This window comes from Coregonus lavaretus (genome assembly GCF_964263955.1).
Source record: "Coregonus lavaretus genome assembly, chromosome: 14".
In the NCBI taxonomy this organism is placed as follows: Eukaryota; Metazoa; Chordata; class Actinopteri; order Salmoniformes; family Salmonidae; genus Coregonus; species Coregonus lavaretus.
The window spans coordinates 35,096,185-35,114,410 of NC_140001.1; the positions used below are offsets into that span (position 1 = coordinate 35,096,185).

Consider the following 18,226-nt stretch of genomic DNA (forward strand, 5'->3'; position numbering starts at 1 on the left):
TCCAAAATTCCCTAAAGTTTCCAGGACGATTTGATGCGGAAGATAATTTCTACTTTTATAGTGAGTCACAAACCCTTTTCTAATGTATCTGTCTCCCTCACACTCTGACAGATATATTGTTCCCACTCAAGGAGAAGCTGGTTTCGCAACATCTCAATTGTCTTTTTTTTCTTCTTTTTTTTGTCATTTAGCAGACGCTCTTATCCAGAGCGACTTACAGTTAAGTGAGTGCATACATTTTCATACTGGCCCCCCGTGGGAAACGAACCCACAACCCTGGCGTTGCAAGCGCCATGCTCTACCAACTAAGCTACAGGGGACAATATAATGGCCTTTTGTCCAGCATAATTATAGATTGTTGAGAGAAAAACAGAGCATAGGATCTGGAAAAATCAGCTTCAACCTTGACTTTTCTTGAGTCAAAAAACTATTGAACATCAATGCTCACTCTCTGAAACTGAGGTAAAGTCATGCTCATTCAGTGGGCTAGTCAAGATATGTTACATCTGCTATTGTGATAAAATACGCTGGTGAGATAAGGTAAGACAGTAAGCCAATTCGTATGGGTAGGGGTTCTACTAAGCTGACATGGCATTTTTAAAAGAATTTTAGGCCCCTGTAGGTATAAAAAATATATATATATATTGATTTGTTTAACACCTTTTTTGGTTACTACATGATTCCATATGTGTTATGTCATAGTTTTGATGCCTTTCTACAATGTAGAAAATAGTAAAAATAAAGAAAAACCCTTGAATGAGCAGGTGTGTCCAAACTTTTAACTGGTACTGTATACAAAAATTATTTAATAAAAAACAAAATTTGGGCTTTAGAAATGCATTGAACAACACATTCATAAATGGAAAAACAGACAGGAAATCATAAGGAATAAGGTTTTGAAGTGTCTGTCCTATATCTAGGAGATATAAGAAAGCTCAGGAAATATTTTGTTTTTTTGGACACATATTTAACCCCTTTTTTGTAGGCACAAAACTACCTCCATACGTCCATTCATTTTTTAAACTGGTACCGGGTTACCTGCTGATGGGCAGGTATGTCTCACTGTCTGTGTGTTCTACGGTAGGATTGGATATAGGCAATCACCGCAGCTGTCTAACCCTGTGTTAGTGGGCAAGTAAGCATTGTCAAAAACAAAACCCAACCCTCAAGTAAGACATGACGAACTAACTTACAAAACTCAGTTTTGGACAAGACTGACTTTATGAACAAAATTATCATATTCACACTTTGTAGTCAATTTTGACACTAGAATAAATGTTTGACTAATATCGATGCCACATATGCCATTTTCTATCAGACAAGTTGTTTGCCTTCAGTTGCGCTTTAAAGCGGCAATCACCAGTAGAAAAAACGTAATGTCCTCCCGACCCATTTTGGTAAAAAGCTGAGGGATGGGGCTGGAAGAATGTAACCACCCTAAAATTCATAAACAGAGCTATGGATGCAAGGACTTGCCATCCATGATATCAACATTATAGTTTTAATCATGTTTTGAGGCTATATAGTGTTTGTTTACAAACACTGGAGTAAAACAAACGTATATTTTAGGTTCTGATGGGGTACGACAGCTGAACTAAGCTCATAAATTATATTCTTCAATAATCCATGGGTACAAATCATTAATGTGTAAGTCCAAAAATGGATGTAGCAACTGCTGATTGCCCCTTTAAAGTATGTGTGTACCAGTGTTTCCAGATTTCTATGAAATATGACCTATAATTAATAACAATATGAGTGAAATTGTTTTCCTTCCAAAAAATGGCAATTAAGTATGTTAAAAAGCAGCTTTCCTGTGTTTGAATGGTGTGGGCGTACCCCAACAACAGAATGGTGTGGCAGTATACCGGTCCTGAAAAATATTAATGCTAGTAGACCGCTCATTGGCCAGCTCAGCCAATGAGCCAACATGACATTATGTTCTATGAGGAAATAGTAAGCATGTTTTTAAATGGACTGTTTGAGGTGGGGTTTTTGAAGTGTTTTTGGCCACAAATACGAATATAAGACAAGTCAAAAACATTATTTGGGTATGCGTTAACAGAATAGAAACTTTTTAAAGTGAGATTTTCACTGGTCACTGGGGCAGCAGGTAGCTTAGTGGTTAAGAGCGTTGTGCCAGTAACCGAAAGGTCGCTCGTTCTAATCCCCGAGCCGACTAGGTGAAAGATCTGTCGATGTGCCCTTGAGCAAGGCGCTTAACCCTAATTGCTCCTGTAAGTCGCTCTGGATAAGAGCGTCTGCTAAATGACTAATTATTATTATTATTATTAAAAAATAGTAGTGCACTATATGCCATTTAGGACACATAAACCCAAGGCTCCTCTGCCACCCCACCGTGTGGCTGGCATGGGCCCAACTCCACAGCTCCAGCCCTGGGATGGGTCTCTTCTCTCCTCCTTTCCATCCCTCCATCAGTCTAGGTCCAGGATCTGTTCAGTTAGGACATCCATGGCAGCTGAGGCCTTAGTGGAGGAGGGGCCAGAGTCAACAAACATCTGGGGGATCTTACTCCCAAAGTAGATCTTATTGTTAGCTGCTATGGCCTGGAACTTCATAAGCTGCAGGTACTCTGGCGTCAGCTTCAACTGGGAGTGGAGAGAGGGGGGGAGAGAAAGTGAGGAGAGCGAGATAGCGCGAGAGGGGAGGGGAAGAGAGAAGGAGGGAGAGAGAGGGAGAGGAGGAGAGAGAGAGAGGGCAGAAGTCAATGATGAATGCCTGGCTGTCCTGTGATGCTGTTAGATTGTAGCCTGAGGGGCAGTGTGTTCTCTCTCACTGTTCCAGCCAGTCTGAATCCCTCCCTACCATCTCCCCTTGGCTCTAACCCTTGGACATTTGTAGATCTGCATGGAGGAAGCAACATAGTGGGTTCTGAGAGATCTTTCACTTCCCTGATTATGCAGAACCTTCAGATCTGCAAACTTTGAAGGGTTCCTCGCAGTATGTCCCTCTCACCTTGTTGGCCTCGGCCGCTCTCTGTGCTGTGTAGAACTCTGCATCGGCCCTGCCCTTCATCTTAGCCAGGAACGCTCCATCTGCAACCCAGGGGTTAGTGGTCAGAGGCAGAGAGGAGCAGTGTTTCCTCTGGAAAGGGGATCATTTTTATGAAGCTAAGTTCTGGTGACTTTTTGAAAGCACATTCTACTCCAAAATGAATGAAAATAAAATTGCGTTGACACCAACTAAAATATTATTTCCACCTCCTGGTAAAATATTAACATATTATCAGGTATGCTATTAGCAATAGGGATTATCACCTGTAGCCCAACTGATGCAGCATAGTGGCTATAAATAAATAGGCTGAAGCATGGGGTTTCCCATCTGCAGTTACCCTATCATTAGTATAGTCCTGCATTGGGTCGGATAACCACGGTTCCCGGCGGTTGAGATGCAAAAAAAAAAAGATCAGCTGGTGGGTGGAATGAAAACATTATTTCAACCCGTGGGTGGGCTTGCGGGTCGGAAACATTTTAAATCAAGATACTTTTAAAAACCCAGGAGTTTTTTGTGTTGCGAATTCCATTCTGTGAGCGGCGAGGCAGACATAAGGCTACCAGCCACGCATTGACAGTGTGTGGAGCCGGGAACTTTCCATTACTTGTGTGGTCTTAAAATGTTCCAATTTGTCCACGCCAGAGCTTATGTTCCCTCTCCCCATGTGAGAATACAACACGTTGCAAAGTTTACTTTACATTGATAGCCAAGCTCACGCGAAAATGGCTAACGTAGGCCTAACCATAGAAACAAAAAGAAAGGTTATGATAAGGGAATTGGCTACAGTACAACGACATCGTGGCTACAGATGCTGCAGAATGAAGACACGAGGGAGCAGTGACAGGATATGTCTAAATGTATTGCACTTAAGCTTTGACCTCCCATACTCAGTCAGTCCTCAGGAGACTCCTCTTTCTACTATCATGACCCACAAGGAAAAGGACAAACATTTAGAGCATCTTAAAAGCCCCATTATGCAAGCACACCATTTCACTGAGCAGTGGCCTAAGGACAATTAAAAACTGGGTGGTTGGAGCCCTGAATGCTGATTGGCTGAAAGCCGTGGTATATCAGACCGTATACCACAGGTATGACAAAACATTTATTTTAACTGCACTAATTACGTTGGTAACCAGTTTATAATATCAATAAGGCACCTCGGGGGTTTGTGGTATATTGCCAATATACCACGGTTCTGTATCCAGGGACTCTGTGTTGCATCGTGCTTAAGAACAGCTCTTAGCCGTGGTATATTGGCCATATACCCCACCCCCTCTGGCTTTATTGCTTAAATATACAATCTTATTGTTTTGCCAAACATACACACCTTCAATTTCAGAGATCCTTTTCTCTGTTTCTTTCTCCATGACTTTCTGGCTAAACTTGATTTCAGCCACTTGAGCCAGCTTCTCTGCCTCTGTAGAGCAGCACAGGGAGGAGAGGAAATTAGCCTTACATTCTGGGATTTCATGAGAAAACGGCAGAATCCCTCTTAAAAATTAGTACAACAAAACAGACTTACAGTCATTTGTTTATAAATGTCAGTGTATTATTAGAAAATGTCAGTTTAATATTTTTTTCTGTGAAAATGTAAAGGTCATAGTGTTAGTGTCTCATGACTGACCAATCACAGCCCTCTTCCGCTCTGTCTCTGCCTCCTTCTCCACCACCTTCTGAGTCTGAGCAGAAATCAGAAGCTTTGTCTTCTCAGCCTCCCTAAACACACACACACACACACACACACACACACACACACACACACACAGAGAGATTAAAGGTGCGTGCTAAAAGCTGGTTAATATCTTTCTCCAGTCCCACAGCATGCAGCATGTGTCCCATCACTCACCAGAACATCCTAAAACAACAACAGCCAGGTAATAGCATGTGAACATGAAAATCATCAGTCCATTACTAAAGTCTTCCAGATGGAAGTGGAGAGCGGGCTGCATCCCAAATGGCACACTATTCCCTATGTAGTGCACTTGTCAAAGATCATGCACTATAGAGGGAATAGGGTGCCATTCGGGACACAGCCTATGTCTGAGGAGAATATAAATACATGACGGAAGGGGGTTGGGGGTTTGGGGAATATGGAGTGTTGCAGTGTTCTAGAATGTTTCAGTGTTATACAGCCAACTGTTCTACTCACATCATCTCGTAGTTCCTGCGAATGCTCTCAGGGATGTTGGGCTTCGTGACTCGGACCGCCTGTGGTTAAGATTGCCAAACCACAACCATGAAATAGAGGGGCGACGGAGAGATGATTGAGATCATATTGAACATTGGTTTTACTGTGGAACTGCAAGTCATTTCATGGCAATAAGAGGCATTCTCATCACCAGGGAATCATCTAGGCTGAGTGCCCTTTGTAGTGCACTACCTTTGACTGGCCCCATAGGGCTCTGGTCATGGGAATAGGGTGTCTTTTGGGACACATACCTAGTTAAACTTGGGAGCACAAAAGAACAAACGCAATCTTACTCCTCACGAAACTCTGAAGTGAACTGTACTGTAGTATTATTAGTTCCTGGCAGAACCTACAGCTGTTACTGTCATTTCTTCTAGAGGATTTATGGGAAGAAAAAGCTAAGTGTTTAAACCCAGAGGGCCTTAAAACTATAAAGAAATGAGCAGAGGTGGGGTCGAGGAGGAAATGACTATTTCTCTCCCTTGCTCTCTCCTTATTGAGTCTGACAATGTTCCCATTGTTTTCCAGTCCAGATATTACAACATGGGATCTGTTCTGTTTATAGTCTTTCATTAAGTTTTAGATAGTAACTTAAGTCCATCCAGGATCCCTTAGCAGCCCACTCATCACCTGGCATTCATTATCACAATATGGAGCCTCATAAAATTGAAGTACAGTCTTCTACTTTAACCTTAGACAATACTTTAAACTTAACCCGGTTTGCTGTCTGTCATTCAACCCTGTGTGTGTGTGGCTCTACCTGGGTCACACAAGGATAAGTAGAGTATCAACCAAATCAAAAATCAATCCTAGTATATAAAAACAGTTATGGAAGGTGAGTACTCGCATAACATGGGCAGTTTCAATGTTCCAACTGCTCATGATATTGTTAAATGAGTATTCACCATCAATAACATATTTATATGCAAGGATTCTCTACAATTCCATCCTCCCATCGCTCCCTCTCCCAGTAACACAAGGGTAAGTGGAGTATCAAGTAAATAAAACCAATCAAAGGGATTCCTTGCATATAAATACATTTCAATAAACATTGATTTATTCACCTTCAATAAACATATTTATACTGGTATGCAAGGATTCCCTAAGATTGGTTCGTTGTCTCTTCCTCCTTCCATGTCTCCCTCTCAGTCCCTGTACCTGTATGATGAGTCCAGGAGCCATGCAGGTCAGGTCCTCCTGTAGGGTCAGCTTCAGGTTTTCATCTATCTGGTCTGAGGAGGGAAACCAACACACACACACACACACACACACACACACACACATCAGGATATACCATGGAGACAGAGGCCGCATCCCACATACCACCCTATTCTCTATACAGTATAGTGCACTACTTTTGTAGTAGTAGTGCACTATGTAGGGAATTGGGTGCCATTTGAGACAACACTAGGCCTTTAAAACCATTTTAATATTCTGTTGATTGATTAGTTACCGAACAAGCCGATGTAGACCTCCTGTAGAGAGTGGACGCTGCAGAACTGGTTGAGCTCATGGTGAACCTTGTTGAATATCAGGGCCTTGTCGTAATCCGCTGTGAAGTTCCTCACTATATCATACACTGCAGAAGAGAGGAGAAAGAGTTGCTGTGAAGTTCCTCACTATACCATACACTGCAGAGAAAAGACAAAGAAGAATGGCTACAGCACAGGAGGTTGGCGGCACCTTAATTGGGGAGAACGGGCTCGTGGTAATGACTGGAGTGGAATAAGTGGAATGGTAGCAAATAAATCAAACACATGGTTTCCAGGTGTTTGATGCCATTCCATTTGCTCCGTTCCGGACATTATTATGAGCCGTTCCTCCTGTGGGCTACAGTAATATCCCTTTCATACCTAGACGTTTTTCCGCTTTTTCTTTATATCTGAAAGGTATTCAATAAATGTCTGATTTTTGTTTTCCGTGAATCTCCGTTTGGATATTGGTTAGGCTACAATTAGGCTGGGAAAATGTTAGCTAAGTTGAGGTGAGTGCTGCCCATGATCATGTTGTCTAGTTGGCTCATTTATTAGAACATTATACCATGTTATGTAGTTTAATAAGTGGATTACTTTGTTCTGCAGTCACAGTCGTTTAGTAGCCTAGGCCTACCCCCAACCAAAAGCCTGTGACTTCAATGACTAATAATCAATCAATGTGATTTTGTTTCAATGAATCTCCATCTGTATAGGCTATTTGGTTAATTGGCTTCATCTATCACTGATCAGAAACATTTAGCGTGCAATAATGTAGCCTAAATCAAGTGTAGGCCTATTATTTTGCTCAATCGCGTCTAGGCAACTCCAAATATGAACCTAAGATTGAAATATGATTGAGCTAACATGCTTTTGAAAATAGGATTGCTATTATTTTCTATCGGTATCATGATGAAGGCAAGAGCCTACGCCTGCTCCCTAACAAAACAGAGTGTGGGTAGGAAAGTGATGAAACATGGATAAAAAAAGCATGGGCTTGGGCTCTGTTTCAAAATATCACTTTTTTAAATATGACAGCGGTTTTACACATTACTGTGACACAAGTTGTGTGGGAAAAATATTTATTGTATTTTATTCTGTTATATTCTTATTATAAAATATATGTGTGTTGACTGTGATCGGGTAGGTGTGTTTTGTCTGTTTAATTAACAAAATAACAAACTATTGATTTCATTTGGATGGCACAGCCATGGCTGCACAGACCCGTAACGTAGGCCTAATTCAACTCAAAATATGCTATAGTATTCTTTTGAAAATACATTTTATTATTCTTATGTTTCTTAGAACCTGCCTAAACAAATTAATAATCGATTCCTTTTTGATGGTGTATATTCTCAATGGATTTATTAAAAATAGACGCCCACCCATATCTGCACACCACTACTACCACTTGTTTCTGGCATGCGCACAGGAGGTATCAATGGTGTATGCAGGCAAGAATGTGGTCAAAATGGGCCTGTTTATAAAGGGGTCATATAAACATTGCCAAATGTTTTATACAGTACTGTAAATCCTATGTGAAAGCAGTATAAGTAAGTAGTAGTGGCTACAGTAAATACGTAGCTCCATAGCGCAGAAGCCCATCTCCTGTTTTCGTAGCATCAGGCAGATGTACAAGTAACACCCCTTGGACCGGACGCTAGTCTATCGGCGGACTACAGTAAGCTTTGTCGAAAATGGTTGCCAAGTACTAGTGTTGTGGTCCTCTGTAGCTCAATTGGTAGAGCATGGTGCTTGTTACGCCAGGGTAGTGGGTTCGATCCCCGGGACCACCCATACGTAAAAATGTATGCACACATGACTGTAAGTCGCTTTGGATAAAAGCGTCTGCTAAATGGCTTATTATTATTATTCGAGACCACGTAAAGCGAGACTGATTCAAGACCGGAGCAAATCGAGTCCGAGTCAAGATCAAGACTGGAGGGGGATTGTAATTGTGTCAAATTGCCACCATAACAAGAGCTCAAAATGTCCAGTATTTCTGTGTTCATATTTTAGAAGAACATTCGATTCTTTAGAGATTCAGAATGGTGAAAAAAAGAGACCGGTCTCAATTACAACACTGCTAAGTACACAACCATCCCACGGCTGGCTGCCCCTACCATTACATCTGTCATAACAAAAGTGACTTGATGGTGCAGCGGACAACACACTCTTACAATACATGGGTTACATTGGTTCTGAAACAATATAGCCTATATACTAAGGAGGGATTTGAACATTAGACATGTTATGTCACAAGTAAGATCAGTTTTTAGTTTTGTGTTGAGAGAGAAAACTTCGAGCACCTTGTCAAAATTGGATTATTTGCTCCAACGTTTGATGCATTGGCTAATGACTTTACCTGCTGTGGGTACGAGGTAGTTCACCACTTCTATCCGGTCAAAGTAAATCATCACTCCCCCACTGAACAAATAAAACAGAATGTAACTAGACATACATGCAATAAATCCACAAGAATGGAGATAAAACTAGCTGGTAATCTTTGCATCCATTAAGTTTATTTCAGGCAGTGATGACAGACAACCCTACCTTGTGCCACATGGTACATTCTTCACTTCATCAGTCTGGAGAGTGGTCTACAAAAACAGAAAGAGAAGGCGTTAAACACTCAACAAATCCATAATTTCTGCAGGGCTCAATTCAATAAAACCTGCATTGTAGTATTTACACAGTAGTTCCTTTTCCCATGGTCAAAAAACTCTTCCAACAGGTATTTGGGCGGCAGGTAGCCTAGCCATTGGAGTGTTGGGCCAGTAAGCGAAAGGTCACTGGTTCGAATACCCGAGCTGACAAGGTGAAAAATCTGAGCAATGCACTTAACCCTAATCTGCTCCAGGGGTACCATACTACTATGCTGACCCTGTAAAACAGCACATTTCACTGCACTTATCCGGTATATGTACCAATACAACACCTTTTTTTTTGTATGAAAACCTACCAGGGGTGTATTCATTAGTAGCACACTCGTAGCAAAACGTTTTTTAATGGAAACCGAAAACTAGAGCTCCTATTAGACAAATATAGGCAGGTCCCTCCCCGCTTCGTTCCATTTGGTTCCTAGTGAATACACCCCTGGTAGACTACCATCATAGGTTTGCTATCACTTTTCCGAATAAGAAGTGTGCGGGCACAGGGTGACTTTTGTAAACAAAGAAACTGCCTAAACTTTGCCGTTTAATTGAATTCCAGCCTCAGCCTTTGCCCTACTACATTTCACCTCAAAAACATCTCAGACCAGTCAGGTTTCAGTGCCTCCTCTCTTTGTTCAACTACATTTCAGCCTAAACCCCCGTCAGACAAGTCATGCCCAGGGCCTGTTCCTGACACCGGTCTTACCTGCACAGACTTGAAGTTAGTGATGAAAGGCATCATGAGTTGGAAGCCAGGGTTACTGGTGGTGGTCAGGAGAGCTCCTCCCCTGTGGAACACACACGTCAGGGACACGTTTAGGAGGGAGCAACATAACAAATGTTGCAGATAGATATGCCACAAATAGAGATGATACGATTCCTTACTCTGCATGCATGTCGAAGAGACATGTCTGTGTTACATAATAATCGATCAATCTAAATTAAGACATAAATCTGACCTGTAGTAAACTCCAGTGTGTCCCTCTTCAATTTTGTGAACAGAGGCGAAGAGAGCTGCACCTCCGATCGCACAGATTATTGTGGCAATGGCACCCAACTGTGCCATCCTGGGAAGAAGATGAAGAATAAACAATGAGTTTTAAAAGGATTGGCATGCACAATGTTGGACATAGGGGATGGATGAATTAAATAATAGGCTAGTTTACAGTGCATTCAGAAAGTATTCAGACCCCTTGACTTTTTCCACATTTTGTTTTTTACAGCCTTATTCTAAAATGTATTAAATAGCCCCCCCCCCCCCCCCCCCATCAACTTACACACAATACCCCATAATGACAAAGCAAAAACAGGATTTTACAATTTTTGCAAATGTAAAAACTGAAATATCACATTTACATAAGTATTCAGACCCTTTAATCAGTACTTTGTTGAAGCACCTTTGGCAGCAATTACAGCCTTGAGTCTTCTTGGGTATGACGCTATAAGCTTGGCACACCTGTATTTGGGGAGTTTCTCCCATTCTTCTCTGCGGATCCTCTCAAGTTCTGTCAGGTTGGATGGCTTGGTTTTTCGTGGGACCTTATACAGACAGGTGTGTGCCTTTCCAAATCATGTCCAATCAATTGAATTTACCACAGGTGGACTCAAATCAAGTTGTAAAAACATCTCAAGGATGATCAATGGAGACAGGATGCACCTGAGCTCAATTTCGATTATCATAGCAAAGGGACTGAATACTTATGTAAATAAGGTATTTCTGTTTTCGCTTTGTCATTATGTGGTATTGATGAGATATATATATATATATATATATATATATATATATATATATATATATATATTTTAATACATTTTAGAATAAGGCTGTAATGTAACAAAATGTGGAAAAAGGGAAGGGGTCTGAATACTTTCCGAATGCACTGTAGATGCCTTTCACTGACGAGTTAAAGTCTCATCTAATACATAACCTTACAAATAGCCTACAGCTTTTACAAAAATTGAGTTGTAGTGTAGTAAATAGTCATCTTGCAAGTTCTGGATGTTAGGACAGTTAATTAGAATGGAATCAGCTGCATGTAGCTAAAAACAACATCTGAGCAGAGCCTTCTATTTATAAATAGAAGGCTCTGGATGTGAGATCAATCAGCTGGCAAAAAAAAAAAAAAAAACGTTTTTACAATGTTGTAGTAGAACATTACAAAAACGTTCTGTGCCAGCTAGGCATCCACGTGCAGGGCAGGCATGTTGCTGTCAAGGTAAACTCCTATTAGTCAGGAAGAAGAAGCTTAGCTGAGACATCAGCAGGGACTGACCTTGCAACATTATAAGAGGGTTGACCAAGACAGGCAAGGAAACTTCTCGCCTGCCTCACCTCACTCTGAAAACATCATCAACTGAAGTCTACCACAAGATATTAGTCTGTGCACAGCTACAACAAGAACCACATAAAGCTACTATAGTGATCTTGTCTAGATAAGATCAAGTCAGTCAATCAATGATAACAAGTAGGCTTTTCATACCAGGTCGTGAAACTTGAGCTCGCACGTGAAGGTTCAGTCATCTTTGGTTCAGTATCTTTGGTTCCACTTTCTAAGTCTAACATGGAGAAGTTGTTTCACTTTCAGTTGACAGAATGCTGACAGCTAAACATGAATTAGTTATCTAATCGCCCAGTCTTGGACTTACTCATACACCCCTCTCCAGCAAGTCAAGACAAGATAAGCCAACTACGTAACAGGCATTGTGCAACAACAGTTTAGCTTGTTATGCTAACTATGTTAGTTCCTACAGAGGAAGGTATCTAACCTACGCTCGATTTTAAACACGGAGAAAGTCACACCCAATGACTAAATATTTCACATACATTGTTGTCGCTTTTAGATACTTGAAAAGGCCATTGATAAAAGTGTACTAGAAACCCGTACTATTACCTGTATTATTACTCGAGGTGCCTCCTCCTTCTTCTTCTTGAGGTTGGCATCCAACGTTATGGCGCATTACCGCCACCTACCGTAATGGAGTGTGGGCCAGAGACAGGGATCAACTAAATCCTACCTGCCAACCCCGTTTCTCTTAAAAAAGATAACAAAATATTTGTGACGCTCTACTCAATATACTCTTTAAACTAATTTCCTGTATCCCCTTCTCCCTCATACTAAATCTCATCCTCTCTCTTCCCCCTGATACTGCCCATACTGTAATGCTCCACAGTCTCTGTTTCCTGACAATAATCACACTTTCCTGATGGATGCTTTCCTATCACGTTTAATGTCTTATTCAACTGGCTGTGTCCCACCCTTAATCTTGTAAAAATAGCCTCCTCTCTTCTGTCCCTTCCTGCCGTCCTCCCCTCCCCGACTTTCCTCTGTACCTGAAATAAATGCCTTCCCTTATTATTTATATTCCACTGCTCCTGCCATCCCTGCACCATCACTGTATATATCAGTATTTTTGCCTCTGCCTTGCTCATTGACACTTCAACATCAACATCCCCACTACTAAGTGCTTGTTTAGCCTGTTCATCTACCGCCTCGTTCCCCTCCACCCCCACATAGGCTGGAACCCAAGTAAATCTTATCTGAATACCCATCTGTTTAATCCTGCCATCGGTTTGTAGCACCTCATAAAGCAGGTCTTGTCTGCTACGTGAGCTAAAGGACTGGAGACTCATCAACACTGCACATGAATCAGAGCATAATAACTACTCTGTCTGGTTTAACTTCCTCCACCCACTGCAAGGCCAACAGTATGGCCATCAGCTCTGCCGTATATACAGCCAAATGATCTGTAATACGTTTCCTGACTTCCACCCCACATTCCTGCACTACAAATGCTGACCCAGTACGTCCTGTCCTTGGATCATTTGAACCATCTGTGTAAATGGCCACAAAATCCTGATACACAGTTTCCAGACGTCTCTTAAAGAAATCAGCTGGATCAACACCCTCCCGATCTTTCTGTAGTCTCTCCAACACTTCTAGATCAACTACTGGAGACGGGAGTAGCCATGGTGGATTTACAGTAATAACTACCGTTGGACTAAACTCCCTTCCATACAGTCCCATCTCCTTCGCCTGGTTATTACCCACCCACCCAAAGCTCGTGTTCGGTCTTCGCTCATGTTCCCAGCATGCCTGTAAAATCCCTTTCGCAGGATGAGACACCCCATGTCCTTGTAAATTGACCCAGACCCAGTAATTCATTGCCAGCTGCTGTCTCCTAATCTGCAACGGCATATCCCCCATCTCCACCTGTAATGCAGCCACTGGGGACGTCCAAAACGCCCCACTACATATTCTGAGTCCTTGCCCCTGCATGACATCTAGCCTTTCCAGTGAGGTCCGGACTGCCGAACCATATGCTATATTTCCATAGTCTATTACAGATCGGATCAATGCAACATACATGGTCTTCAATGAGGAACGCCAAAACATATCCGCTAACACCTACTACAAGGTTCACTTCCGAATTTTGCGTCATCAGTTGGGCGTTCTTCAGTGCCTTTAGAGGAAATATCCCACAAAACCGGCAGAGGGCAACAAAGACTATATCAAAGAAAGCTATATATTCTGACTGTTGTGTAGAAGTTGTTTCTGTGAATTTTTGTAATCATATATCTAGGTTTATGATTTTTCTATTAATTGTGGCATTTATATCACGCATTTATACAAGTTTACTGATAGGTAAATTGCTACACTGTTTGCTGTGATACAATAGGGCAGAGTGCTTTTATATCACTGGAACAAGGTAGGAACCATAGTTTTGGTCAGTGCTTCACAGGGGATCATAATGAGTGGGGAACATGTAATGGTATAAAACCACTCCTAAATCCAGTTTGCAGATGAGAGCGTTGTAACGGAAGGACCTGTGTGAGTATATAGACTGTCCAGTGAGGGGATTTGATTAATGTCCCGTGCCAGTGTTGATTGCATTCGTTTTGGAACAGGGCTGCCTCCCTGGCGTGAGCTCGGTGCCCCATTTTGGCAAAGTTGGCTCAAAATAAAACGGTTAAGCACGTGGAGTAAAGAGTAGGATTCTGTGTTTTCACATGCAAAAGTGATTACTTTTGATTAAAAGGCTTTATCTGCCTTCCCAATAGAACTACTTTGAAAATTCGAACATATATTTTACGGAAAAGAGATGTGTGTTTCTAAACAATGCATCATGCTGCCTTGTTGATAACATAACCAAGCGGCGCAGATTATTGTTCGATTTGAGAAGGGTGATCCTCCCTCTCCACTTTTGCCCATTCACATCATAGGCCATAGCCCGGTTCACTTAATCGAACTCCCTCATTGTCATTTGTTTGAGAGCCATTTGAGGACCAATGTTGTCTTGAATATTTTGGGGATATAGTCGAATGTATGGTTTATCTGTATCAAGTTTGACAATATTCCAAATATTTATATAAAGTTATGCCACAGTAGCCTAATGTTTTCAGTTAGTTGCAGTTGATTATAAGGAGCTCCAACCCAACTTTGCTTTTGGTGTTTTTCTTTAGGTTGAAAAGTTCTGTCATGGGCCCTGAAATCCTCAAAAAGTTATACAGCTGCACTATTTAGAGCATCCTAACTGGCTTCATCAATGCTTGGTATGGCAACTGCACCACCCTTGATTGGAGAGCGCTACAGAGGGTGGTGCGAATAGCTCAGCACGTCACAGGGGCCGAACTCCCTGCCATCCAGGAACTCTATATCAGGCAGTGTGAAAGGAAGGCCCGGAAAATTGTTAAAGACTCCAGCCACCCAAGACTGTTCTCTCTGCTTCCGCACGGCAAGCTGTACCGGAGCGTGAAGTCTGACACCAACAGGCTCCTGAACAGCTTCTATCCCCAAGCCATAAGACTGCTAAATAGCTAACGAAATTGTTACAGACTATCTGTATTGATCCTTCTATTTTATCTCTATGCACACTCCCACAATCACTCTATGCACATTCTACACACTCACTCACACATACTCACTCACACTGACACGCCAACACACACACACACACACACTTCATTTGCTCACACACACATAACACACACACACATTCATACTGACTACGCACATACAATCATCATAAACGCTGCTGCTACTCTGTTTATCATACATCCTGGTGCCTAGTCACCTTACCCCTATACATATCTAACCCTACAACTCCAGTGTCCCTGCACATTGTAAATATGGTATTGGCACTGACCCTGGAACTGACCCTGTATATAGTGTAGATTACTTACTTTCTTGTGTTCTTCTTATTGATATTTCTCGTGTTTTTGTTCGACTTAATAAAAAATATATAGTACTACTGCATTGCTGGGAAAGAGCTAGCAAGAAAGGCATTTCACAGTACAAGTGCACGTGACATTAAAAACTTGAAACTTGAACTTGAAACCTGATTCCATGTGCTGGACTGACTAAATTAGCTGATGATGGTGAGACTAGCGGTGGACTGCAGCACTGGCAGCAAGTACAAAATACTATTTAAGATGATCTAGCTCCATTATAGTTAGGATACATTAGATTATTTATTGTGCAGCTCACAAAGTAGAGTGATAACACCTCATCAAGCTTGAAAAACATCTGATGTATATGTGTTACTGCTTTCTCACCTCCACAACAAACCTTATTTTAGCCCTCGATCAGTCGCTTCAGACATATGAAACCAGCCAGCCCTAACCTCTAGGTGCCGCAGTGCATGGCAGATCTGTGCTGTGCATTTTAAACGAGGAAAGAAAAAAGGAACAACAGAGCAAGGGAAAATAAGTTTGTCAGAGTTCATTAAGTATCAAGGGAACATCGCTGGAACTGGCAACGTAAGCCGCACCGGGGCCCTACCATTAATCACGACTGACAAGGAACCAGGGGCCAGGGAAGGGGGGGCACGGGTGCTGCTGCCAGAGACTCTGGTAGTGATTATTGCATGGGGTCTACACACAGAGCTGTGTTGAAGGTAGAACAGACAAGACCACTGCCTAAAACTCATAGTCCAGGTATGTTTCCACTGTCTGAACAACAAGGAGCCCACCATTGTGATATCATCACTGTTTCCTTACTGTTACTCTTTTTAGAATATCATATAAATCACACCATGTCAGTGTAACATTAATAATATCCAGTGTGTAGCAGCAGTAAAGGGTGGCGTGGTGTTAAGAGTTTTGCTTGTACCTGTTTTGTGTGAAGTCTGGCTAAATAGTGTGCATGAGGTAGTGAAGAGTGGAAGTGAAAGAGAGTGTCCTCCACACATCTCTGTCTGCTCTGCTCTGTCTTGTTCTCTCAGTACCCCAGCAGGGCTCTCATGGCTGCTAGCCCTCTCTACACTGTCACTCTAGAAGATAAAATAAATGGGAGAGAGAAGGAGGAGGAAAAGGACCCGGTGACTGGTGTAGATGGAGGCCTCTGTTAAGTGCTGTGCTTGAAAGCACGTCTGGCCTCATTAGCTGTCAGTTGTAACAATACTGAACTGGCAGCGAAGACTGCTCCGAGTCTAGCAACCATAAATCACAGCCTGACAGCCCTCTGACAGGCTGGGAACCAGCACACATGCAAGCTTTGCTGCTGCTCTCACACAAACTTACACCGCACAGCAAATCTACAGACAGCCGAACACACACACTCAAACACACACCCTCACTTACACACATGCCCACTGCAGCACTTTCTTCCCTTCCAGAACAGAAGAGGCTGATAAGCGGGGTTTGGACTGGAAATGTCTGAATTATCCCTGGAGCTTTGTATCTTGTTTGTGTGCGTGTGTGTTTCTCTGAGTCTGTGTGTGTGTGTGTGTGTGTGTGTTTGTGTGTGTGTGTGTCTATGTGTGTGTGTGCACCCCCACTAGGCCACAGCAATAGACTGAAGGTTACTAGGTACTGCACATACACGCATGCATGTATGTGTATGTTTAGTACCTAGTAACCTTCAGTCTATTGCTGTGGCCTAGTGGGGGTTGTTCTAGTATAAATCTGCCGGCGTCCATTAGGTTGACGTGTGACGGTGAGTGTGACATGGCTGGAAAGGAAGGAAGCAGGAGAAACAAGGCCTGTGGGTCATTAATCACAGGGCCCTGACACACACATACCAGGAGGCCAGGGGCACTGTCGGTGAGCTCACAGCTGGGACAAACTCAACACACACAGACGCTCACACACACACACACACACACGCACACATACGTGGTGCAGGCACTCAGACACACACACAGGCAGATGGGTGTACATACTGTACATACACACCCTCAGACAGACAAGAAGGCCATGGCACCATGAGTGAGCTTACAGCTGGGCAAGACTCCTCTCAACTCACAAGACATGCTGGCCAACCACTCATAATCATACCCTGCATTCCCCTCCCTCCCTCCCTCCCTGCCTCCCTCCCTCTCTCCCAGCTTCCAAGCGATCTCCATCTGACATCCACCCGCTACCTCCCCCTCCCCCTCTTTTAGGATAAATCACCATAGCCTCACAATGGCTAAGACACCTGACACAAAGTTATGGAGGAAGGAAATAAGTCAAGATATTACTTTCAGCTTTTGGACACTGATGTTCTGCTACCTTTCCCCTCTCCTCCTTTTCAGTGCCATTTATTATCATTACTGTTTGTGTTCCAGGTCTTGGATGTCCTCCTCTCCTCTCTGCTGCCAGAAGTGGTCCCAGTGCAGAGTAACATAAACTTGACCTATCTCTTTCTCTCTCTCCCTCTCTCTCTCTCTCTCTCGCTCTCTCTCTCTCTCTCTCTCTCTCTCTCTCTCTCTCTCTCTCTCCATCTCTCACTCTCTCTCTCTCTCTCTCTCTCTCTCTCTCTCTCTCTCTCTCTCTCTCTCTCTCTCTCTCTCTCTCTCTCTCTCTCTCTCTCTCTCTCTCTCCCTTTCTTTCTTTCCATATCTCTCTCCCTCACCCCTCTCTCACACACTCTCTCTCCCTCTCCCTCTCCCTCTCTCTCTCTCCCCCCTCTCTCTCTCTC

General features: G+C 42.6%; 1 protein-coding gene across 3 annotated transcripts; it reads right to left on the bottom strand.

Moving 5' to 3' along the window:
- Positions 1-1,206: 1,206 nt before the first annotated feature.
- LOC311141969 (erlin-2-like) lies at positions 1,207-12,287 on the bottom strand. 3 transcript variants are annotated; one of them, XM_084177501.1, is made up of 13 exons: positions 12,218-12,287; positions 11,807-11,882; positions 10,286-10,393; positions 10,033-10,114; positions 9,226-9,272; positions 9,038-9,099; positions 6,654-6,779; positions 6,359-6,432; positions 5,162-5,220; positions 4,637-4,728; positions 4,340-4,429; positions 2,974-3,053; positions 1,207-2,606 (listed from the first exon to the last, which is right to left on the bottom strand). In XM_084177501.1, the coding sequence occupies exons 1-13, from the start codon at positions 12,282-12,284 to the stop codon at positions 2,433-2,435; spliced, it is 1,137 nt and encodes a 378-aa protein (XP_084033627.1). In that variant the 5' UTR covers positions 12,285-12,287; the 3' UTR covers positions 1,207-2,432. The 3 variants fall into 3 exon arrangements, with proteins under 3 accessions (XP_084033627.1, XP_084033628.1, XP_084033629.1); XM_084177502.1 differs by lacking the exon at positions 12,218-12,287 and adding an exon at positions 12,151-12,168 and having other exon boundaries at positions 2,257-2,606; XM_084177503.1 differs by lacking the exon at positions 11,807-11,882 and having other exon boundaries at positions 2,257-2,606; positions 12,218-12,248.
- Between the last annotated feature and the right edge of the window lie 5,939 nt (positions 12,288-18,226).

What these genes read in the sequence shown, in the direction of transcription:
- LOC311141969 (XM_084177501.1), bottom strand. Translation starts at nt 12,284, where the DNA reads ATGCGCCATAACGTTGGATGCCAACCTCAAGAAGAAGAAGGAGGAGGC. An exon ending in AAGGATCTCTGAAATTGAAG is followed by an intron (nt 3,054 to 4,339) that starts GTGTGTATGTTT and finishes CCTGGGTTGCAG; the next exon opens with ATGGAGCGTTCCTGGCTAAG. An exon ending in GAGCGGCCGAGGCCAACAAG is followed by an intron (nt 2,607 to 2,973) that starts GTGAGAGGGACA and finishes CTCCACTCCCAG; the next exon opens with TTGAAGCTGACGCCAGAGTA.